A 24,793-nucleotide genomic window follows, 5' to 3' on the forward strand; every position below is an offset into this window, starting at 1 on the left:
TTGAACAGTAATGGTAACTGGGACCGGCATTTATTGAGCACCTGCCACATGTCCAGCAGGCCCAGGACCATCCTGAGAGGGGGTGCTGTCATCTGAACATGGGGAGCCAGGTCTAGAGGTGGGGAAGCCTGCCCAGAGACGCAGAGATGATGTGGCAGAGCTGGGGTTTAACCCAGCTGGGAGCACCTTTAGTTTGGGGGGGAACTGGCATCCTGAGGGCGCTCTCTCTACTGAGAAGCCCCAAAAGGGGGCTGCCCCAGTTCTACCCTCACGGTCGCTGCTGTTCTGAGACTGAAGGAATACTCTGGCCTCCCCTCCTCCAGACGGAAAGGTTTGGGGATTTGCTCGTTACTGGGGCTGAGGCTGGTCAAGGTGGAGTTTCTTTAAGAAAGCTTGGGGCCGCCCTGGACTGTGACGTCCTCAGGTGGCTGCTATGAGGAGGAGGCTCTCATCATGGGGACATACACAAGCAACGTGGGCCTGGAGAACAGGGGGCACGGGCAGATGCACGGAAGCACCCCCCTCCTCTGGCCTAGGGCAGGGGCACGCGCGAGGCCTCCCCCAGGCACCGGGCCAGCTCAGCTGCCTGTCGCACCAGCATGTCCGTGGGGATGACTGACAGGTGGAGGGCTAGCAGTTCGTGGCACCTGACGGCCTCGGCGGGGTGGCCCTTGCTGTAGTACCGCAGGAGCTTCCTGGGGAGACAGGGGCAGGATTCAGAAAGGAGCCAAGGCCATGGGCCTCTCCAGGCACCTTGCAGGCACTGGGTCACCTCACCAGGCCCTAGCACTGGGCCAGAGAGGCCTCCCCTGCCCCTTGCTGACCCAACCATACGAGGCTTGGCCCCAGGCTGTCACGGCCCACCGCTTTGGGCCCTAATCCTGGAGTGGCGTCTGCTGGAGGGCAATGCCCCAGTACAGGCACCACAGAGCCAGCAGGGCAGGACTTCCGGAGCCCAGCAGAGAGGTTTGCAAATGCTGCCTCGAGCGTCAGCAGGAAGAAGGGCAGGAACCCCAGTGAGCTCCCCACTCTTCCTCTCACTGAATGCCAGGCTGGGAGGAGCTTCTAACAAGGGGGGATCAAGGGGGGGGGGACATTCCTGAAGGAGGGGCTGCTCCCTCTGTGGGGACTGGCACTCATCTCCCATCATCTGTCCCCCTGTGTCCCCAGCGGCCCTCTGGATCGGTGTCACCTGTAGTAGTCTCCTCCCAGCATGCCCACGGGAGCTGAGTCGTCAGACAGGACAGGCACCTCGATGATCTGGAGTTTGTGGCCCTGGGGAAGGAGGAAGGGCTTTTTGAATGGGGAGGCGGTGGGTGTGGTGGAAGAACATGGGACTGAGTCAGCCGTACTGGGTCCGAGGCCGGGCCCAGCCCTGTTTGGTGTGCACTTGGTCCTGGGAAAATGCGTGGGCCTTTTTACCTGTCTTCCCACCTGTGAAGCAGGAGTACCAATAATCTCGCAAAGAACATCAGACCTGATGAATATGGAGCTCCGAGCTTCGTGCCTGGCACGTGGTAGCTCTCGTTCCTATCAACCAGGGAACCTGGGTCAGCAACGGGCATGTGCGCAGGAGGGCGACCCAGGGGCATGTCGGGAAGGGCAGAGCGCTGCCAAAAGGCCGAGCCTCTCTCTGAAAGCACTGGGAATCGGCAGGGTAGGAGGGGTGGGGAAGGGACTTGAGCTCAGCCGGGTTCCACTACCTGCCAGACACAGCGAGCCCACCCTGCAGGGGGAGGACTCGCTGTGTTAAGAGGCCGCTCACGACGATAGCCCAGGTGCAGCCAGACTTCACACCTGGTCTCCCCAGCCCACAGCTCTACCTCTATTACCTATTACCCTGTGGGCCAAGCATGCACATGGGGCCCTGTCTCTCCCTAGATGCTAAGGTGACAGTCACCCCCATGTCCAGGGCACTGCTGAGGAGGGCACAGAGCAAAGATGGGAGCCTGCAGCTCAGGGGAGCTGAGCCTGGGTCCTGATGTCATCACCTAGGGTCTCGGTGGTCCTGGCTGTGGTGTCTGACTCAGGGCATCAGCGTCTCCCACTGAAAGATGGGGTCCGTGACACCTGTCCCAACCATTGCACAGGCTGTGCAGACAGATGTGGGGTCGTGAGACTGCTGTGAGGGACCCCGATGGCTACACTGAACCATGGAAAGGGATGGGCTGTGACCTCAGGCTGAGGGGAAGGAGGGCTCGCTGCCAAGAGCAGAGAGAGGGTGTGGCATGAGTAGGGGAGGGGTCAGGATGGGAGAGTGGCCCTCAGAGAGCTGGGATGATGGCCGAAGGTGACACGTGAGGAGAAAATGAACAGGAAAGGAAAGTGAAGGAAAGAGGAGAGAGCAGGTCCCTTGCGATTCAGTGGGTTAAGGATCTGGTGTTGATACTGCTGTGGCTCTGGTTACAGCTGGGGTGTGGGTTCGATCCCTGACCTGAGAACTTCTGTATGCCCCTGGCACAGTGAAACAGACAAAAAGAAAAGAAAAAAGAAAGGAAAGAAAAGGAAAGGATGAAAGAAAGAGGAGAGACACAGCGAGACAGAGCGACAGTGAGAGGTGGCAGGGAGGAAGGAGACAGCGAGGCCACAGAGCCCTTATGCAAATGCCCCCAACTGGCTGGGCATACCTGTCAGCTCCACCAGGGACGAGAAGAGATAGACAGACAGACTGCACAGAGTCCAGAAGAAAGGAATCCAAGAGTCACAGAGGAGGAACGCATTTCAGGACCGTCCTGCTACACCCACCATCTCGTTCTCGAACCACAGGAAGTAGGAGCAGTAGAAGTCCCCCTCGCGGAACAGCAGCGTGGTGTAGCCCTTCTGCAGGTACCTGCGTGCCAGCCGGATCAGGGACCAGACCTGGGGAGAGGAGGGAGCGCTCATCTCCGTGGCCTGCGGCGTGGTCTTCTCCCCGCAGCAGGGGCTGGGCTCAGCCTCTCAAACCCGGAGGGAAGAGGAGCTCTCAGAGGAGCTCCCGAGGCCAGAGGCCACTCCTGCTCATCTTCTTCCTGAGTGTGCCGGCCCCGCCGGGGCTCAGAGAGGAAGCTTGATGATAAACAGATATTGGATGGACGGAGGGATGGATAGATGTTGGACTACCCTGCCAGCTACTGCAATAACAAAATACATGTAAAAGCACCATGTACCTTTACTATCCACACACGCCATCAAACTAAGTTCATCACTCAAGCCAGAAAACAGCCAGGGACACAGGATGAGATGGGGTGCCCAGCAGCCCTCCTGCTGTCGAGGGCCAGCCACTCCCCGGGCCCCTCAGGGTTGAGGGGCTCCAGAACAAGCTCTAAGGCAGGAAGGTGCTGGAAAAAGGTTTGAATGCACAGAGTGCCCTGCTCCAGGCAGGCCCTCTGCTCTGGGGTAAAGTCTGAATCAGGGGACCCACGGGAACACAGTGACCAAGGGACCACGTGCCTCAGTTCAAGGACTTTGGACACTGCCCATGAGCTGCCCTGGGGGAAGTTCAGCTCCCCTGGCCCCCAGGGCTGGGAAAAGTCTGGGAGCTCTCACCAAAGAGTTCAGTGGAAGGTGAGCCACTCCAAACCTGACCATGGTGCAAAATACACGTTTGCTCCATTTTTGAGGAAAGCAATTTGACAACCTGTATCAATAACCTTAAAAACGTTCCTCCCATTTGACTTTGTAATTCCATTTCTGGGAATCCATACTGAGAAAAGAATTGGAGATGAGGACCAGGATGCGTGTCCAAAGGTGTGTGCTGCAGAATTATTTATAACAGCGAAAGCCTGGAAACAATCTAAATGTTCAACGCCGGGGAAACGGCTAAGTAAACCATGTTCCGCTCGCAGGATGGACTACTTTGCAGCTGATGAAAATCACGTTGATAAAGAATTAATGACATGAGGAGATGCACCATTTAGAAAGGGAAGTGAAGATGCGCTGAACACAACTGCCTATGCAGAGTGATCTCAACGACACACCACTGCACAGGAGAACAAGGACAATCAAAGGATCCAGACAACCCCAGCTATTTCCAGAAGGGGGCGAAGACGTTAGTGTGGGTGGTACCAGGCACTGCTCAATCGACTCCAAATATATTTTGTGCCACATGCTGTGCTGAGCACTTTCCATGCATCGCCTTATGCATTTGTAATCACTGCCGTGTGCTAGGATGTGGATGGCGCCAGGACCCTCCTCTACAGATGCGGAAACTGGAGCTCAGACTCAGCAATGCTCCAGGCCACACAGCTAGAGAGGGGCAGAGCTGGGACTCCAGCACCACCTCATTTTAACCATGATGGATTATGTGGATGATGGATGGATTTATGCAGACACTTGAGTGTATCCACATAAAGTAACCACACATTAAAATAATATATATTATATATATAAATATAGTATATGTAATACATATAATAACACAATGTATACTTTATGTATGTGTAGGGAATATGCGTAGTTTTTAGAAAGTGGCAGAGGCTCCATTCTCCCCTTAAGAAATACCAGTTTGCCATGAAGAAGAATCAAAAAGAATAAAAGAACTCCCTGAAACTGTTTTCCTTTTTTTTTTTTTTTTTTTTTATCTTTTTAGGGCTGCACCCGAGGTATATGGAGGTTCCCAAGCTAGGGGTCTAATTGGAGCTATAGCTGCCGGCCTACACCAGAGCCACAGCAACGCCAGATTCGAGCCATGTCTGCGACCTACACCAACGCCGGATCCCTAACCCACTGAGCAAGGCCAGGGATCAAACCCACAACCTCGTGGTTCCTAGTTGGATTTGTTTCCACTGTGCCATGATGGGAACTCTCTGAAACTGTCTCTTTGTAGAAACCACCTAGCTTTACATCCTGACACTCAAATCGGTTACCTGTGTGCCCTCTCTCTGTCACTGGGCACGCCTTCACGCCAGGCACTGTGCTCGGTCCAGGCTTTTTCCTCCCCTGACCTCGCTGCCCAGGCTCTGCTGCTCCAGGCACATTCATACACCCGGGAAGGCACCCCAAAGGGCCAGCCAGGGCCCTAGGAGGTGACAGCTATTCTTAGGAGCCTAAAGGGCTGGGCACAGATGCCAGGAAGAGTGCCCTAAGGGTTCTGGTGGGGGTGCTCAGAGCCTCCCTGGAGCCCGAGGGTGGAGGTCAGCAGGGGTCAGCAGGCGCCGTCTGACAGCAGGGCCAGGTTACCTTGGTTTTGACGAAGGTGGCCAGGGGCCCCTTGCCCAGCTCCGAAGAAGTCCTTTCACTGGTGCTAAGGGAGGGGGCCACCATCTGGCCAGTGGTGCGGTCCACGTAGATGAAATGCACCAAGCCCGGGAAGTCTTCCAGGTAGGTGAGGATCTGAGTCAAGGTGCTCGTAAAGCCAGAACCCGGAAGGGAGCTTCTCTGTCCCGGACCCAGGCTTCCCGCAAGGCCTGCCCCCATCACAGGCTTCCGCTTCGGCCACCGCCTCCCCTGCCCTCTGCCCCTGCATCCCCTCTCTACCCGATCTCTCCTTACCTACGAACCCTAACGCCAAGAAGGTCTAAGATGCAAGAACAATGGCTCCTCGGCACCCGCCCATTTAATGCGGGAAGTTCTGATCCCAACAGAAACAGGGTATGTTCATGTTTCACCATTTTCATGAGGGGTGAGTTTAAACAATGTACCCAGCGAGGCTGGTGTGAGCAGAGCAAGAGAGCTAAGGGGTGAGCCTAGCAGACCACCCAGCCCACACACCTCACTGTGACTCTGTGCATCTCTACACCTCATCTCCAGAGGCAGGGAGGCTCCCATGTGATGGAAGGGCAGTGGCTGATGGCGAGCAAGGCCCTCTGCCATTCCTGTCACCTGTGTACTGAAGACCGAAGGCTCGGGAGACTGGAGGCCAGACCCTTTAGAGATTCTAATATAGAAAATGCTGCTCCATGTGAAGTTCTGGGGCAAATCAGCATTTGATAAAACTAGTGTTCTGTTTTGGTTGTGATGATTGTTGTACAACTATAAATGTAATAAAATTCATTGAGTAATAAATATATATATATATATATATATATATAAAGCCCACTGCTTACCTAGGGGGAAAAAAAAAAAACTAGTGTTCTATAATAAAAGGGTCAAATAAATCTTGGAGATGGTTTTTAAACAGGAACCAATAAATACACTGACCGCAGGTCCTCTCAGAGCCTTCACACTCCACTGTGTACCGTGACCTCTAAGAAGGACGGGGCCCCCCAAACCTACCTGACCCCAAGCCTGTGCCCCTCGTGGGATACCCTCCGCCACTTGGTCGGCTGGACAACCCCCACATCAATCATCCCTGAGGCTTTCAGAAGTAACTTGGGGAGAGTAGGAATTTCCGAAGTTCCAACCCTGGAATGTCCATACAGACAAGCCCCTGGGACACTGTCTCCTATCATTTTTCTTCAGAGAAATGAAGCTGAGATGGTGAAATACATGCTCTTGCTCCAAAGCCGTAGTCCCTCACTGGGCAGGCGGCCCACGATCAGGATATGACACCATGGTGACGTTTCTCCTGCTCTTCACCAACAAGAAGTCCCTCCAGTCCGCCAGCTTTTCTCTGCAGGGAGGAGCGGGGAGCAGGGGTGGGTAAGGTGTACCTCACGGTCCTGCCCCGGCTCAGGGGTGGGGGGCCACTCCCGCACTTACTGCATGAGGGTCTGGACCTGGTCCTGCAGGTCCTCGGGCAGGTGGGGGCCTCCCCGGCCTGGAGCCGTGGTCAGGAAGCTGAGACGGTAGATGGCACAGAGCTGCCGCTTCACCCTCCCACAGGCCTGGAGCAGCCTGGGTGCCAGGAGATGAGAGGTCACAGCGGGGAAGGGCCCTAGGGGCACGCCCAGGCTGGCACCCTGTGCCCTGTGCCCTAACAGAGGGCACACAGCCCTCACGGAGCCAGAGGCAGCTTCCCAGCCACCCGCCGCCCTAAGCGGTGCTCTGAGTACTTGGAATCTCATCCAACCTCATGGTTTATTTTCTGGAGAAATGAGGGGCAGTGACGTGCCCGAGGTCACACCGAGTCCATGCTGAAGCTGGGCCTCTGCCTGTGGAGTCGGGTCCCCAGGTCCTGCTCCTTAACCTCTGTCTTCTCTGCCCGCAGCCTCCCCCCCGCCTCCGAGGGCTGGACCTGCCCTCCCGGGACCCCTCTGCCCTCAGAAGTGCCTTCCTGAGCATCTTCTCCCTCTGGGCCTGGAGGAAAGTTGCCCCTTTGTCCAAATGACTGCCCCTCGTCCTCAGGGCCCACCACTTACTCCCAGGACGAGCCAGGCTCACTTTTGGAGAAGGCCTTGGTCTTAAACTCCAGCCAGGTGCCCTGTAAGGAGGACAGGTGATAGACAGCTTCCTGACAACGGCTCCACAGTGAGGTCCAGGGGAGACCCTACATCGTCAGGCTCTAAAAGGCTCCCCACAGCCCCCCACCTCCACAGCTTATTTTGGCCCAGCGCACATCCTCGGTCCACAGCCAAGCTGGGTCTCTGGCAGGACCCCAGTGCCCTGCGCCCCACCATACACCACAGTCTATTTACTCAGCAGTTATTTAAAGTACAATTTCTGTGTTTCAAGCGCCAGGCAGACAATGTCAACGAAGGCTGTCAGAGTGACAGGTGGTGCCCCACAGGGGGCAGGCATAGGCAAGGGCCAGGGTGCTGAGGAGCCCTTAAGGGGAGCTTTGCATCCTAACCCGTGCTCGCTGCGGTGCCCTGGGCCCTGGGAGAGGCTGAGCAGCTGTGACTGGGGGATAGTTTGGGCCTGGGCTTCAGTTGCCTGTTCCGCCTCTTCTAATCCCTCTGCTCATTTTCAGACCAGTGCAAACTCCAGCCACAACGAGTCTCAGTTCCTCAAACAGACCCAAGCCCCACCAGCATGTGAGCAGCCTTGGATCTCAGCCTCTCAAGCTCCCTCCTAGGCTCCTGCCTGGACTGTGCTGTTCCCTCCCCGGCTCACATACTCTCCCTGCGTGCTGGCCTTACCTCCCAGCCTTGCGCTCCGAGCGTCCCTGTGTCCCGTATGTCTGTGAGACCAGCTGTGTGGCAAGGAACGCCACGGGCAGACCACTGGCCTTCACCGAGTCCTCAAGTCGGGCTCGGGCTCTACGGCTCACGAACCTCGGAACCTCGGCCAAATCCCCATCTATCTGGGTCCCAGGATCCTCAGCTAAAAAATGGGAGCTCTACCTTATGTTCTGCCAAAGTCACATGAGAATGTTCTGGGAATGTCAATGCCGCTGCTCCAGGTTTGCGTTACTGTTTCCTAACAGGGGAAACGAGGACCCCAACCCTACGGTGGGGTGGGGGCAGGGCAGGGCAGGGCCCAGAGCCTTGGCCCCTCACCCCATGTGGACGGAACAGGTCCTGCCGCCTGTCCCCAAGGTGGGGTATCCAGGGCCTGCGTCTCACCTGAAGCTCGTGCCCACCTCGACTCTTGACAAACTTGTCCATCCGCTGGCGCAGGTCTCCCACGAGGGGGTGAGACCGCAGGGCACTCCCGGCCTCCTGGCCTTCCTTCAGCTTCTTCTCCAGCAGAGAAAACCCATCCAGCAGCTGGTACAGGACCAGGGCCAGAGGGGTGCTGGGGCTCTAAGGGAAGAAGAGCCAATGGGCAGCCATGGGGAGGGCATCCAGGCTGGGGCATGACCGGGGCCGGCGGGGGTGCGAACCTTGGTCAGGAGCACCATGGTGATGCCCGGCCACAGGGGCAGGCAGTACATGGTGTGTGGCACCATGGGGCAGTAGTTCTCTTTCACGCTGGTGTCCAGGAAAATTCTCCTGGGGCTGGACAGTCCTGGGGAGTGAGGGACCAGCGTCTGGAGGGTGTCCTCAGCCATCTGCGGAGAAGAGGGGTGGTCACGGGGGGAGGGGTGGGGCAGTCATCTGGTCGCCTCCCCACATCGGGTCCTCCCACAGCTCTCCTCCCTGTGGACCATGAGGGATAAACTTTTCCAGCTCCAAGAAATCCCAGATCCTAAATCCCTGCTCTCTGCTGAGGCTGCCCTGGCAGTGCCCATTCTGCTGTCTCTCTCTCAGCATCTTCTGGGCCCTTCTGCTTAGTCAGGACTGGAAGCCAAGCAGGGGTCATGGGTGGGGAGAAGGGACAGGGAAGGTGGGAAACTGATGGGGCCAGTGAGGGAGAGGAGCCTCCTCCCCAAGGTCATGCACATGAAGCACTTAAAGCTGATGAGCAGCTTTCATCACCTTCAGGACAACCTGACAGCCTCTGGAGGAGGGGGCAAGCGAGGCAGAACAGGACTCAGTGAGCAAGACTCCAGCCTTGCAAGGGCTGCGAGTAAGACAGTCTTGGCAAAAGCAGGGAATTAAGGAAACTGTTAGAGATGCCACAAAAACTTCTCCAAGAGGATGTCACTGCAGTCTTATGGTAACGGCAAAGGGCCAGATAAGATGCAATGGCTGTTCTAGGAATTTGCAAAATAAATAATAACATAAACACGCGATGTGCTCTGAACTGTGGTTGAAAATGACACTGCTGAGGAGCGCCCAGTCGATGGGAAACGGCACAAAAAAAAGGAGTATATTAGGATTATATTAATGTGTGTATAAATATATATATAAAATATCATAGGGAAGACTCGAAGGAAACACCTCAAAATCTTAAGAGTATTTCACGTCTGGGGTTGGGATTAAGAGTGATTTTTATTGCTTTTCCATATTTTACTTTTGTTTTTCTTAATTTTTCTACAATGAACATATTTATTTTCTCATAACCAAAAACATTAAAAATTCATTTGAACTTTCACTCCCAAGAACAGTGAGGGTGGGGATTTCTCAGGAGTGGAGGACAGGTGTCTGGGGGAGGGGGCAGGGCCGGGAGGTCACCCTCACCCACCACTCCCTCGTCCCCTGCCTCCGGGCTGAGCGCTGTCCCCTGCACGAGGTGGGCCAGTGCTGCTCGAGAGTCACCCCAGGAGCAGCCCTCGGAGTCCCCATCTCAGATCAGCTGGTGCCCGGCTGAGTCCCCCCAGTTCCCCCAAGAGAAACTCACCTGAACCTGGGGAGCATCGGTGGGTGGGGTGCCCCCGTCCAGCCAGACAGTGCTACCTGCAGGCCACAGGCAATAACGTAATAACATAAATAACGGGAAAATGTAAATCTTGGCCCAACAGCAGGTTGGCAGGGGAGGGCAGAGCAGAGACGGCCCCGCCTGATCAGCAGCAGCTCCCAGCGCCTGGCAGAGCAGAGGCACGTGAGTGTGGGCTGGAGAGTACACACCACCCCCCACCTTCCCACACCATCCCCCCCTCGCCTGATCCACAGCTGGCGAGCTCAAGGCGAGTTCTGTGGTATCAGGGCTAGATCAGCCTGGGCTGGGGCAGAGAGGCTGCGCCCAGAGCGAGCTCCTATGGATGGACCTGGCAGTGGGGGGGGCATGTCCCTCAGCCCCCTCCTTAGCCTTCCATCCCCTCCTGTTTCGATCCTCCCTACTTCCAGGCCTCCTCCCTGGCCACAGCAGCATATGGCCTACAGTTTCCAATTTGTTCAGTCAATCAGCACACTTTACTGAGCACCTACTACAGGGAAGGGACCTGAACTAGATCTCCTTTCCTAGGACAGCTCGCAAAAACCCACTGAACTGAAGCATGTTTGAAATATTATAGGTTGGTAATAACAGTGTTCTCATATATTTCATTGCAAATACCTATCATTTATAATCGTGTTTCTCTGGGGAAGCCTGACTTACAAATGGATGAATGCAACACCAACCAGCTGTAAGCTGTGAGTTCCGTGCACTGTGGGAGAAGCATTATTTACAGCTTTGGGGCATAAAAAAAACTAATCACTGAGGAGTTCCTGGTGTGGCTCCGCAGAAATGAGTCTGACTAGTATCCATGAGGACAGAGGTTCAATCCCTGGCCTCTCTCAGTGGGTTAAGGATCCGGCGTTGCTGTGAGCTCTAGTGTAGGTCTCAGATGTGGCTCGGACCCTGTGTTGCTGTGGCTGTGCTGTGGGCCAGTGGCTACAGTTCTGACCCAGAACCTCCATGTGCAGTGGATGTGGCCCTAAAAACACACACAAAAAAACCCCAAAACAAAAAAACTAACCAATGAGAAAGGGGCCAGGCAGAATGAGGGCAGGGAGTAGTAAGAAGAAAAAGAAACTACCCCACCCCACCCCAAGCAGCACTTTCACTGTGCTTTGGGCTCATGCTTTGGGTTCGTGCTTTGGGCTCGTGGAGCGCTTAGAGGTCCCAGGAGAGCTACAATCCTGGCCCCAGAGAAATGTAGAGCCTGGATGAGCTGGCACAGGGGCTCAGGGATCCCGGGCTCCTTTTTTGTTTTGTTAATAACATTTCAAATATTTTTAGTTTCTTTTTATTGTTTATCTACATATTTTGGAAAAACAGGTAAGGTATAAAACATAGAGATTGATTATTTTTTACATCATTGTACTTGAAATAAAACAATTATTACTTAGTCGATCAATTCTTACTTCCAGAAGAGAGAGAGAAGGCAGCGTACACATAGGAGAGAGTAGTTTTTAAATGATATCAACTTATCATAAGAAGTCTTAGGGATCATCTAAGTGGCCTTAAGAGTCCTTGAATTCAAGCTGGAGCTGGCAGGGTGGAGAGAGGGGTTGGGGCACACAGGGTACTGGGTTCTAGGAATTTGGGTGTCTGTGCCTGGGCCCTTTCAAGGTGTGTGGGGTTCACCAGACCCTAAGGCAGATTCTTGGGGCTCCCAATAGGCACCTGCCTCCCCAGCTGTGGTCACCCCCGCCCCAGGTCTCACCTGAGCTCCGCTCCCCGGGGGAGGGAGCTGGTGTGAAGTACTCCTCAGGGAGGGAGAAGCTGTCTGTCTCCTGGGAGGGAGAAGGGGCCATTGGGCTGAGGGTTCAGAGAGGCTCTCCCTGCGGCGCTTGCCCTGGTCCCCCAAGGCCAACCCTCCCCTCTCCTCCATGCAGCACACAGTACATACGGTCCCCGCAGAACTCCTCCCCGTTGGGTTTGCAGAACAAGTGCTCCAGGCCTGCTGCACGGGGATGCTCTCGCTGCGGCGGGCCATCTGTGGACGGGGCTGCGACAGGCCCGGAGACCTAGTTAGAGGAGCCGGCTGGCTGGCTGGTTCCGTCGCCTCCCAGCACCTCGCAGCACAGTCTTCAGAGCGGACAGTGGCACAGGGCCAGCCCACCCCCGTGCCTGCCCACCACACTGCCGTGGGTGTGCACCCTCGCATCCCAGGGATGCTAGAGTCTTTCTCTAGAAGCAATGACATTTTTGAAATCCCACAGTGCCATCTAAACCCCTGCCACACCACCACTGACTAGGATGGTGAGGTGACTCTGGTGGCGAGCCCCTACTGAGCGCTTGCTACGCCCCAGGACTGCTGCTGGGCTCTAGGTAAACTGTCTCCTTTATGCCTGAGAGGTAGCTCCCATCGTTGCCATTGCTGTCCCACTGCCCAGAGAAGGGAATTGATGTTTGGACGGGACAAGTACTTGCATCGCAGCCAGAACTAAGTGGTGATGCTGGGACTACTGGACTTTTAACCCACGAAACCACGTGCATTCTTGAATCCCCCACCTTTGAAAGCAGCTGGAAAAAACTCATGCCCAATCAATCACATGCCCAGAACCGTGACTTAAAAACCAGTCTCCCCAGGGAGCCTGCCCAGCGCTCTCCAGACTGGTTTTCTGAGCCGTGTTCCTCAAAGCCTCCCGCTGCCCAGAGAGCTGCCCCAAGACCTGGGTGTCACTGTCCTCAGCCGTGCTCTCGCTGGGATAGAGGTCCTGCACCAGAAGGATGAGGGCGAGGAGGTCGGCTGGGCGCAGGGAGCTAGCACTGTGGCTGCAGAGAGAACAGACAGCTGGTCAGCAAGTGCCCTGTGTCTCCAGCCTGCAGGTGGCATTGGGCGGGGGCAGGTGGGTTAAGGGAGTCTGGAGCGTGGCCTCTAAGTTCAAGGAGTCTGTGAATGTGCCAGTCCGCTTCAGCCTTTTTGGAGAAAGATAAGGTATATACGAAACGAGTTAACATCCATTTTTAAAATAAAACTGGGTTGTGTTGAAAAAAATGACCAGGAGTTCCCGTCGTGGCTCACTGGTTAATGAATCCGACTAGGAACCATGAGGTTGCGCGTTCGATCCCTGGCCTTGCTCAGTGGGTTAACGATCGGCATTGCTATGAGCTGTGGTGTAGGTTGCAGAAGCGGCTCGGACCCTGCATTGCTATGGCTCTGGTGTAGACCGGTGGCTATGGTGTAGACCGGTGGCTACAGCTCCGATTTGACCCCTAGCCTGGGAACCTCCATATGCTGTGGGAGTGGCCCCCAAAATGGCAAAATGACAAAAAAAAAAAAAAAAAAAAGACCAGTGGGAAACCACCAGGGACCAGCAACAGAATATCAGGAAAACCTAAATTTAGACTCTGAGACACTGTTCCAGGAAGGAAGAACTCAGAGAGGAAAGTGAGCTGAGAGGAGTGAAGAACTCTAGCATCTAAGACGGCTTCCTGGAAGAGATGGGTCTGTAAGCCTTCCTGGTCGGGGAGGCAATGCTTTCCAGGGATAGGGAATGGGAGGGGATGAGGGTGAGGGGCTCCCGGGCTTACCTGGAGTAGAAAGCCAGCAGCTTGGAGTGCACGAGCAGGAAGGTGTGCAAGGCCTCCTCACCGGCCCGCCTGGGGCTGGAGTTGATGGCCTGGACCACGTGCCGATCCAGCGTCTCTATGCACAACTCGCAGAGCTGAGGGTGGATCAGCCGCTCCACAGCCTGGGCAGGGTGGGCAGGAGAGGAAGCCACGTGATCCCCCACCTCTCCTGCTCCAGCCCCAGGATAGTGGGTACGTTCACTCAGGCCACCCTGAGCCCATATGCCATGTGCCAGACGTTTGGGAACAGGGAGGCTGGGACCAGCACAGCCCCTCACCTTCTGGGGCTTACAGTCTGCTCACTAGACTCTAGTGGATGACACAAACAGATATGATAAGCAAGGAAACAGACAAAATACCTGTTAGGGAGTAGGAATAAGTGCTGTGTAGGAAATGTACAATATCGGACTAGAGAAAAAGAGCAGAGACCTATGTAGGTAGGGTGTTCAAAGAAAATACCCCTGAGGAGCTGACCTTTAAAACAGCATCTAAAGAAGAAGAAAGCCCATCAGAGAAAGAGGGAGGGGGCGAACACTGCAAGCTGAGGAAAGAGCACATGCAAAGGCCCTGAGGTGGAAAGAGGGTTTGGGGCAGAGCTGTCCAATTGATTATTAATGCAAGCTGTACACATAATTTAAAATTTTCTAGTAACTACATTAAAAAAGTAAAGAGAAACAAGTGAAATTAATTTTAAAAATTTATTTGACCTAATATAGCTACTATATATATTATAATTTCCACATAAAATATAAAAGCATTATTATTATGTTTTGCTTTTTTTAGGCCACAGGTGCAGCATATGGAAGTTTCCAGGCTAGGGGTCGAATCAGAGCTGCAGCTGCCGTCTTCACCACAGCCACAGCAACGCAGGATCCAAGCCAAGTCTGTGACCTACACCACAGCTCACAGTAATGCTGGATCCTAAACCCACGGAGCGAGGCCAGGGATTGAACCTACATCTTCATGGATCCTAGTTGGGTTTGTTACCACTGAGCCACAATGGGAACTCCTCAAAGCATTACTAATGGGATGTTTGACATTCCTTTTCTGTCCTATGTCATCAAAACCCAGTGTATATTTTACGTGAACAGCATAACTCAAATTGGACAACTACACTTCAAACATTCAACAAACACACGTAGCTAATGACGACCGTACCAGACAGAATTAAATGCAGAGGGCTCCTGAAATGGAAAGAAGTCCCAGGTGACCAGTGTGTGGTGAGGAAGGACAAGACAGGCACAGGATGAGGCTGGGGTAAGACAGGTAGTGGCAAATTATACAGGGGCTGGCAGGCTTGGGAAGAACTTTGGGTTTTATCTTAACTGCATTACGTCAGCTCTTATTTCAAGAAGGCTTTGCTATCTCAGAAAGAGCTGACTATGCCATCCTTCGTGCCACCATCAGTTCTGATGGGAAACTCAACATGGCAGCAGCACCCAGGATACTTTTTTTTTTTTTTTTGGTACATGTGAATGGCTGATTTCCCCTCGAGGGAAGGGACTGTGTCTTTATTCATCTCTGTATTTCCAGGGCCTGGCATACCTCTTAGCACATGGTAGATACTACATATTTATTAGAAGAGTGAGTGAATGGGTGTGAAAATGAATTCCTTCAGATCTATTTTCCAGTTCACTAATTCTCTTTCCAGCTATGTTTCACCTACAATTTAATCTATCCCTTCCGTTTTAATAATTATGTTTTCATTTATGGAATATCTATATGAGTTTTCCCCTAACTTTTATGTCTTCAAATATTTTCCTGGTTATTACATGTTCTGTACCTAATAATTCCAGTATATCAAGCTCCTTGGGATCTATACCTGCTGGTGATTGAATCCCCTCTCACTCAGGTGGTTTATTCTCTTGTGCATCTGTTACTTACAAGTGCCTATTTGTTTGCTCTTAATCTGCCCTCTGAATCGGTGACCAGACCATAATCAGCACCGCCTGGAAATTTGTCCAAAATGCAAATTCTAGAGCCTCCCACCCCAGGCCTCCATACTGAAGGAGAAAAGTGAAGCTCAGAAACCTATAACCTCACAAGTCTTCCAGATGATTCTGAAGCAGTGTCAGAACCACTGATCTAGAGAGAATCTGTGTTTGTCTCCACAAGGATCCAGGAATGCTGCTGACAACGGCCACTGACTTACTCCTTAGGTCTGGCCTTAACACAGGAGATGCAGGCTCAGCTCTCCCATGCTGCTGCTGGCTTAGAGCTTAGTATTCTGGCCGTAGTGTTGGTATCATCATCTGCACTCAAGCAATCTTGCACTTAGTGCTCCTTATGTTTTACCACCTTCTACTCTAGTTGCAGCTCACTATAATTTTGGGAGGGGGATCAGAGTTGAGGGAGCTATCCTCAGAGATTTGCATGATATCCTGTGAACCCAAAACTGCATTAAAAAGTCTGTTTTATGCAGGATCTAGCTGTTTTATTATAGGTTGGTCCATCAGAGTGCCCAACCCATGATGTGGCTGGAAAGAGCAACCCTGTGAAATGCATGAGCTTGAGGGTCTGCCTGTACCCTCACTTACTGGGAGGGGTGTGTGTATGTGTGTGTGTGTCAAAACATGCCTTTAAAGCTGTCTGGCCCCTCTGACTTGACATTTCTGTGGCCCAAGGACTCCCACACCCAGCAGTCACCTCCACTGCGAAACACTGCTCCTGCTCCCGCAGGCGGCTGTGGGTCCTCAGCAGGCTCTGGAAACGCTCCCACACCCGTACACGCTGCTCCAGGTCTGGGGGCCGCAACCTGGGGGCAGAGTGGGGGAGACCTCAGCTTCATCCAAGGGAACACAGTTCTAGATCACTCTCTGAGCCCGGCAAGCTCCTGCCACAGAGCAACCCCTTGGGGGAGCCCACACAGCACAGAGTGGGTATGTTGGGTTGTGTCCTCGTTGAGCGGTGTGGGATGGGCATGGAACCAGAAGGTGGTAGTGGAGCGAAAGGCCTCACTTTTCAGCCTCTTTCACACACACATGACAAAAGCCAGCTAAAGAGACCAAGGAAGGAGCTAGGATGTAGCTGTGGGCAGAGTGTGGACAGGCAGCTTTGCTGAAGCTGGGCACACACTGCCTGGCTCTAGAGGGGGCTCCGCACAGGGACCCAGAAGACTTACTCCTTTCGGATGAGCTGGCTGTCCATGGTAACCAGCCCGAAGTGCACCTCGAACAGGTACTTGAGCACACACAGCTTCTGCCGCAGGTCCCCCTCACCCTCTGTGTGGTCTCCGTTGATAGCGATGAACAGGCATTCTCCAAACTGCAAGCACAGCAGTCAACAGATGTCACCTGCCCTCATCCCTGGGGACAGTGAGGGGGGCTCAGGTCCCAGAGGGTTTTGATAAGACACAGCTTCCACCTTCTAAAGGACGGTGAAGTTCAAGATGAGGGAGAGGCGTGTGGATGACCCAAGGAGCCCAGGGAAGAGGAACATGGGCCCCAGGGCTGCACGTTCACCTGCTGAAGGACGTACAGGTAGCTTCCATTTTCCGTGGAGAAGCAGGTATATGTGTCTGAGAGCTTCTCCAGCATCGTCATGGAGGAGATGATGACTGGGGCCAGGAGGGTGCTGAGCTGGTCCTCCAGGGCGGGAAGCTGCAAGAGGGGAGAGAAAACTACACTGCCAGACAAAGGTGACAAAGGAATGAACCAGACCCAGGCTTTATCATCAAGGGGCTCTGTGGTTTTAGACCCTCCTGGAAGACTCTCAGTGTCCTGACAGGGAGAAGGGGGCAAAAAGACATTGCCCCAGGCATTCTCCTGGGCGATGGGTTAAGGATCTGGTGCTGTCACTGCAAGAGGCTGGGTCGCTGCTGTGCAACTGGTTCAATCCCTGGCCCAGGAACTTCTGCACAGCATGGGTGTGACAGGAAAAAAAAAAAAAAAAAAAGACACTGTCTTAAACCTTGGGTGGTCGTTAGGATCAGCCAGCAAGTTGCGCTGCTCAGGCTCTGATTCTAGAAGGAAATATTAAAGAATTTGGCCACATTTCCACAGCGGAATGTTTGGGACATTAAAGAGAGAGCTGGCCAGCTCTCAGAAAATTTGCTACATCTACCAAAGTCCATGTCCCTTGTTGCAGTAAGTCTCCTTAGGGGACTGTATCCTAAGGAAAATAACTGGAGATGGGGGCAAAGATACAGGCACGGAAATGTTCACTATAGCCTGATTTATAGTAGAAGTAGCTGGAAAGAATGTAAATATTCAGTGCTAGGGAAAGAGTTAAATAAACAACAGTACATCTAAATGATGGAAGGATATACAGCACTTAAAATAACTTGTGTTTCATGACATGGAAAATTCCTCCAAAACAATGCGAGGTTAAAAAAAATGGTTGTGGGGAATTCTGGTTATGACTCAATGGTAATGAACTTGACTAATATCCATGAGGATGCGGGTTCAGTCCCTGGCCTTGCTCAGTGGGCTGAGGATCTGGCAGTGCTGTGAGCTGTGGTGTAGGTCACAGACACAGCTCAGATCCCGAGTCGCTGTGGCTGTGGTGTAGGCTGGCGGGCTACAGTTCCGATTCGACCCCTGGCCTGGGACCTTCCCTATGCCTCAGGTGCAGCCCTAAAAAGCAAAAGCAAAAAAAAAAAGGTTTTCAAATGCACAGAAAAAACAAAGAATTGCAACAATATTAAGCAAGTCAATACTATTAAGTTACTGCTTCTGGACAGAGGGGTGGCGTGATTTTTCCCCCCCATTTTTTACATCTTTCTGTTCTATAACAAGCATACCTTTACCTTCATAAGCTCTTCTCCATCCATTCTCCCCGCCCTCCAAATAAGGAACAGAACAAACAGACAAAACCACAAAGAAACTAGGCATCTTTGCTGAGGCTCTGTGAATAAAAATGAGATAAAGCCAGGGGACTGGTCAAGGCTCAGGTTCTCAATACTGGAATGAAAAGGAAAACAGCCGACCGTCCCCAAGCTGATTTCAGGAGCCTCGACCGAACAGGGAGAAAGCAGAGTCCTAACCTCCATTACAAGGAGCTGAGTAAGACCTTCCTTGCCTTGGAGAGAAAAATAAGCACGTGAAGCACCACGCGGCATTTTAACTACATTGAGGAGCGGGGCTTCCTCCAGCACTCCGTGTTCAGGAACCCAGGTCTGTGTCCACTGCTGAGGGGCTGCCGGTCACCTCCTACAGGTCTCAGCTCAGGCCCCCCACCCCGGTCACGCCCCATCCATACCCGCTTGTCACTTCCTGGACTCGTGGTGTTCATATGCAACCTGGTGCATTCTTCTTTAGACCCTAAATCCCAAGAGGGCAGGATCAGGCTGCTATGTTCACTGCTTTGCCTCCCAGAGGCTGGCAAATAGTGGGTTCTCCAGTAATATTTGCCGAATGAATATCCCTCCACACAGGCAAACATTGGATGAATTATTCACGTCCCACAATTTTCTTGAACTGACACGAATCAATTACATTAATGGAAACGTCACTTAAAAATCTAGATTGCATGGAGCCACTCATTTTAAAAGTAACCGCTTTGGGAGTTCCTGTTGTGGTGCAGCTGAAACATATCCAACTAGTACCCATGAGGTTGCAGGTTCGATCCCTGGCCTCCCTCAGTGGGTTAAGGATTTGGCATTGCCAGGAGCTGTGGTGCAGGTCGAAGACGTGGCTCAGATCTGGCGTTGCTGTGGCTCTGGTGTAGGCCAGCAGCTGTAGCTCCAATTTGACCCCTAGCCTAGGAACCTCTATATGCCACAGGTGTGGGACTAAAAAAAGCAAAAAAAAAAAAAGTAGTAGCTTTTTCTGTAGGCAGGCAGAAGGGTGTAACAAGAATTCTTTGGGTTGGGGGAATGATATTCTTTGGTGTAGGCATACAGCATGACGAGCGTTCTCGTGTATTACTTGATGAGACTAAACAGTGGTACCACATCTTTGAATGGCTTAGGAATGGATGATTCTATTTTTAGCAATTTATTCTAAGGGAATAATGAGATGTGGGATAAAATTCAAGCACAAATGTTCCCTGCATCAATCACTAGAGCAAACTAGAAGCAGTATACATGTCCAGTTCCTGGGAAATGGTTAAATAAACGACAATACATTTATTCATACACTGGATATAATGTTTCCATTAAGATTTAGGCTTTTGAAAACATTTAAGAAAATGGAATAATGCTTTTGCTATAATGGTGAGTGCAAAAAAACAGGAAATAAAACTGTAAATCTGGTATAATCCCAACTATACATAAAAGATAAGGATCCAAAGAAAATATATTGAAGTGCTAATAACTCAGTATAGTAGAATTATGGGTCATTTAAAAACTATTTCTCTGTATCTCCAAATTTCCTATGATTAATTCACATTATTTACAGGATCAGGGGGAAAAAATGTTGAGTACTTGAGACATAAAACTCTGAAGACTTTTTTCCTTCACATTAGTCATTTAGGAACTGAAAAATCAGGATTTGTTCCTTTACGAGGTTTTTAATAAAGAGGAAGAGAAACACTATTACATAGCTTCCCTCTTAAATCAACCAAATGGATATATTGGTGTAAGAACTAAAATACATTAAAATTCTTTATGAAAAACTTATATGTATTAATTGCTAAAATATAAAGAAGCCTAACAGACCTGGGTTTTAGCTTTAAATAACACCACTTAAATAGCTATGACCGCTGATATGTTGCTGTATTCCTACAGATGGTAACAAGACTATCAGTGACGCTGAGGTGGATTAGCTTGCTGATGTGGAGCTGGCCCAGCCGATGACCAGGGCTTCGGGGGCAGGAAGGGCACGGAGAGGGAACCTGTCTGTGCCACCGCAGACTAGCAAGGACTCTCTCTGCTGCTCCCGATAAAAAGCTGTTAATCCGAAATTAATCCGGAAAATTTTTCAAAATAAATTACTCCTTTAAAATGTAGAGTAGGGTAGGAATTCACAGAGTTGTCATAAACATTAAAGTGTTAAGCTTATGCTAATCTTTTTAGGTAGAGACACTGAGGACATCAGGCTTCTCGGTTGGTTTTGTGATTAAAATTCTCCCACCTCCTCCGGCCCTCATTTAGCCCAGGGAGCCCTAGGGGGTGAGGGTGGGGTCACTGCCCTCCAGAGCATCAAGGGCTGACCTGTGAGGATGCGCTGGACCACAAACGCGCCCTGTTGCTCCCTCGGGCTGGGCTGGCAGTGGGGAGGGGATGGGGGGCTCTGCTGCGTCTTGCAATTCTGTGCTGTCCCCTCCTGTCCATCCCTCCGACCCTCTTCTCCCTCATTCTCTGACAGCACTCACCTCTTCTCCCTCATTCTCTGACTGCCCAAACTTCAGCCGCAGACTTTCTTTAAACTCTTCATCTGTCCAGTAGAAGAGGACCTCGGCACCCTCCGTGGCCACCAAGACGCACTTCATCTGCCAGGAGAAGTAAGGTCAAGGCCACCTCCCAGCCCCACATCCAAGCAAGGCCTGAGTAATAAAAAGGATCAGAATCCCAGCAAACACCTAGTGGCCCTCAGTGTGTGCCAGGCACAGCCGTGAGGGCTTTCCTGGTGTTATTTCCTCATGGCAACTTGATAAAGCAGGAATCTTCAGTTATTCCCATTTTACAGACAGGATTTGATGAGGCAGAGGTGGGATTTAAACCCAGATCTGTCTGATGCCAAGGCTGGGGCTCTTTCCTGCATAATCCGGCCCCTCTCACCACAGCAACAGACCCACCACCGTCCTGCTGGAGCCAGATGTAAAGAGAGACCTAGCTCTTGATTTGGACAGGGGGTCGATTGCAAAGGGGTCTGGTCTGGAAGGGAGGGCGGCTAGTGCACCTCCCTCTGGAAGGTCCAGAAAGGTGTTTCTCCTCAAGCCTGAAACAGCTCCACGACAAGCTTCAAAGCCCACAAGGAGTGGATGCAGCCTTATAGGAGTTTCATTCACACGTTCCTCCAGCTCTGGTGGACACAAAGGCTGTGTGGCCTTGGCCATGGTTCACTCTCAGCCCTGCGTAGCTGCTGCTTCCTCAGCCACCAGCACCAGTACCTTCGGCCCTTCCAGACCTCCCTCCCGGCCACCCACGCATGGAACCCTCTGTGCCACACATTTTAAAGCTTCATGATATGTGTTGTCTTATTCACCAACTGGTAGGCTCTTAATCCACAGCTTTCTATGCTGAGCCCGGCCCCGAGGTGCTGCAAGACATTGCTCTTCTCATCCCTCGCAGCAGCCTGGTGAGCTCTCAGGCAAGCTGCTTGTCCCAGGCAAGGGGCCATCAAGCTTTCTCCTCCACCGCAGCGTGCTGCACAGACATGACCACATGTGCTAAGATGTGACAACTGTGAGGAAGCGCTGCTCTAACTCTTCTGTGGCTGGACATTCTGTTTCCTCAATAGGATCACAGCCACTCGAGGTCTTGGCGCAGTTACATTCATTAGGATCCCCTGTGTGATCCGCTTAGGGGTACTTACTGAATTCTTCCTAAATCTCCAGTTGGTTTAGCACCTCGCCTTGTGGTGTTTCCAGCACAGTAAAAATGCAAAGAATGTAGCCTATTCCCATGGAATTTCTTGACACAAGGCAGAGACTGGAAGAGCAATGGAGTGTGATGCAAAGGTTGCTGGATGAGGGCAGGTGGGCCTGGAAGAGGCTGCTCTGCACATTCCCAGGTGAGTGTGGCAAAAATGGGGACTTGAGGGGCTGGCCTGATTGGAAGGGGGTGTATGGGCTGGAGGATGGAGGCCGTGAAGAGCAGAGCGCGCTGGTAGGCTGGTGAGGGTCTATGTCATGAATGGGTGGGGTCACGGTTAAGGAGACCAGTTGTCCGCGTGGGGGAAAGAGAGTCCACTCCTTGGTGGAGGCCAGGGGAGGAAGGGCTGATTTAAAAGGTGTAACTTAGAGTCTTAGAGGCCTTGAGACTGCCTGGATGCAAGGGAGGAAGGACAGAACAGGCAAAGGTGACATCAGGATGCAGAGCTGGGGCAGGGGGTGGGGATGAGTGGGCTCTGCACAGCTTTCGAGAGCTTGGTCCCTTGCCTGCCTCACCCTGTCCACCTCCCCCAGACTGACGAGCCCCAGGGTGGGGGCTGCCTGCCTCCATCTCAGGCAGGACCACCTACCTTGGCAAGGAGCACTGTGGAGCTTCTGGACAGTCAGAGGTTCAGAAAGGACTGCAGAAGACAGACTCGGTGACCGGCTCATGGAGAGCAGCATAGCATCAGGGGACCTGCAGACACTTAACACAGGGAGGTCACAGGCAAGAAGAGGTTCTCATTCCAACAGCTCCTGGTTCCCAGGAGGGGATAAGGTGGTGGAGGACTGAGTGGTCAAAGGTCTCTCTCTGGCCCTTGGGCAGTCTGCTCAGAGCAAGCTCCCCACTACCAGGAGTTTTGCCAGTGGCCCAGATCCTGCCCTCCCCAATGGAGAATACAAGCCCAGCCAGCATGGTCCTTTGGACATAGCAGATATCCACAAACATTAACGCCCACCGACTCTTTCCTCCTGACTACTCTCATTTCTTTGTGGGTCACTCCCAGCCATGGTGCGGTTGGCAAACCCACCCTGAGCAGCCCCAGGGAGCTTGCTGTGAGGACTACTGAGAGACAGCACATCCTAAGGAGACAGACTAGGTATCCTAGGATGATGCAACGGATGGCAGTAAACCATCGCAAAAGGCATCAGAGACCTGGTTCTAATCTGGGCTCTACCAAAACACATAAACATCTCTGTGCCTCAGCCACCACCAGCTCCACCTCCCTCCAGGGTTCTAGTGAGAGTTCAGGAGTCACCAGGCAGGCACATCCTTTGCAAACTGCTTTCTTACATAGAGGTAGAGGATCATTTTACTTATGTCCCAGCTTCCCTTCCTCAAATGACAGGGTGAACTAAACTGGTTCCAGAATCATTCACATTTTGATCACGAAGGCAGAAACAATATAAAACTGTAGTTTAATTAGGAAGCCAAACATTGTAAACAAGTAAAAGGCAAGAAAGTGCTGTTGGAGGCTTAGCATTCTGTGCAACACGAGACTTACAACATCACCTGCATGACTGGCCTAACTGACATATACCTGGAAAAACAGGAATGCTTTTCGCTGGACAATAGGTTCCGCTTTTTTTTTTTTTTTTTAATTTCAAAAGGCTGTTGGAAAGAGAACCACTGGAGTCATTTTGTGAACTCCCTGTTCTCTCTATCCTGCTCTAGGAAGGGAACACAGGACTCACTGGAGCTCCAGATGACACTGGGCCAACCTGGGGAAAACCTCCTACGCCCAACTCACCATCCTCCCAGGAAACTGCCCCTACAGCAGTCGCTTCCCCGGCCAGCAGCCCCGTCTCAGGAGGCCCACTCCCTCAGAGCCTCGGCCTTGCCCCTGGGGACGGGAGGCCCAGGCGTGACGACCCACAGGGCTCTCACGACGACCCAGGGAAAAAGGCCTGGCTTGTGGCACCCGCCCCCCTTGTAGCTGCAAAAACAGAGGGGAGCAATCAGAGAAAGGCCCCTGGGGCGGGTAAGGCTGGGGGTGGAGCCGCTCCTTCCTTTTGGGGGAGGCCGCGCAGGGGTCTGAGAAGAAGACCCGCCGCCCACCCAGGCGCTTAAACAGTACCGAAGGCCCACATACCGAGTCAGACAAACACCGCCCTGCCTTCCAGGAGCAAGCAGACGCGCTTCCGGGTTCTGCCACGTGACCGCCCACGTGACCGCCGGGGAGCGGCCGAAAGCCCGCCCCTCTCCTGGGTTCTAGCCCTCCCCCTCTGCTTCCCCCAGCCCCCGCTCCCGCCCCTCCTCCCCTCCTCCCCTCATGCTCCCTCCTGCTCCGCCTCCGCCCCATGCACTTTGCAGTTCCCTCCTGCGGGCAGTCTGGCCCTGGGAGCACTGCCTCCTGCTGGACGGTGGCCACGTTCCTCCCGTTCCCAAGGAGGGCGCTGAGGCCCACAGTGGCACTGCGCTGGGGCTTGCTACTTTGCTACTTCCCCGAGTTCAAGACACTCCCTCCCCACTGAAGTATCAGGAATGTCCCTGTTTTACAGAAGAGGACACTGAGGCCCAGAGAGAAGAAATAACTTGCTGAGGGGCCAAGTTAGCATCCGAAAGCAGGTCTTCTGGCTTCCGGCTGGGCTCTGGCTCTTCCTCATCCTTTGGCTTTTCTTTCTGAGTTGCAGTTTTGGGCCAAGAGAGCCACCCTCCTGTGACTGTTTCCAGGAACTCCTTAGGAGGAGACACAGCCTGCAGAAGGACCCAATGACCCTTAGAATGCCAACGCTGAAATTTGTTGATAAGGAT

At 52.7% G+C, this 24,793-nt stretch overlaps 1 protein-coding gene across 5 annotated transcripts; it reads right to left on the minus strand.

The window, feature by feature from the left end:
* HPS1 (HPS1 biogenesis of lysosomal organelles complex 3 subunit 1) lies at positions 1 to 24,211 on the minus strand. Of its 5 annotated transcripts, none has more exons than XM_047761542.1 (20): positions 24,132 to 24,211; positions 22,629 to 22,744; positions 20,818 to 20,934; positions 17,025 to 17,162; positions 16,685 to 16,827; positions 16,210 to 16,318; positions 13,525 to 13,685; positions 12,663 to 12,765; positions 11,897 to 11,995; positions 11,711 to 11,780; positions 9,964 to 10,019; positions 8,624 to 8,791; positions 8,364 to 8,543; positions 7,218 to 7,279; positions 6,619 to 6,753; positions 6,464 to 6,529; positions 5,158 to 5,302; positions 2,746 to 2,859; positions 1,193 to 1,275; positions 1 to 695 (listed from the first exon to the last, which is right to left on the minus strand). In XM_047761542.1, exons 3-20 carry the CDS (start codon positions 20,932 to 20,934, stop codon positions 533 to 535), a joined length of 2,112 nt encoding a protein of 703 aa, XP_047617498.1. In that variant the 5' UTR covers positions 22,629 to 22,744; positions 24,132 to 24,211; the 3' UTR covers positions 1 to 532. The 5 variants fall into 5 exon arrangements, with proteins under 5 accessions (XP_047617498.1, XP_047617499.1, XP_047617500.1 ...); XM_047761543.1 differs by having other exon boundaries at positions 22,629 to 22,735; positions 24,132 to 24,196; XM_047761544.1 differs by lacking the exons at positions 20,818 to 20,934; positions 22,629 to 22,744; positions 24,132 to 24,211 and adding an exon at positions 20,787 to 20,805.
* Positions 24,212 to 24,793: the final 582 nt, after the last annotated feature.

Source organism: Phacochoerus africanus, chromosome 15 (assembly GCF_016906955.1).
Source record: "Phacochoerus africanus isolate WHEZ1 chromosome 15, ROS_Pafr_v1, whole genome shotgun sequence".
Taxonomy (NCBI): domain Eukaryota; kingdom Metazoa; phylum Chordata; class Mammalia; order Artiodactyla; family Suidae; genus Phacochoerus; species Phacochoerus africanus.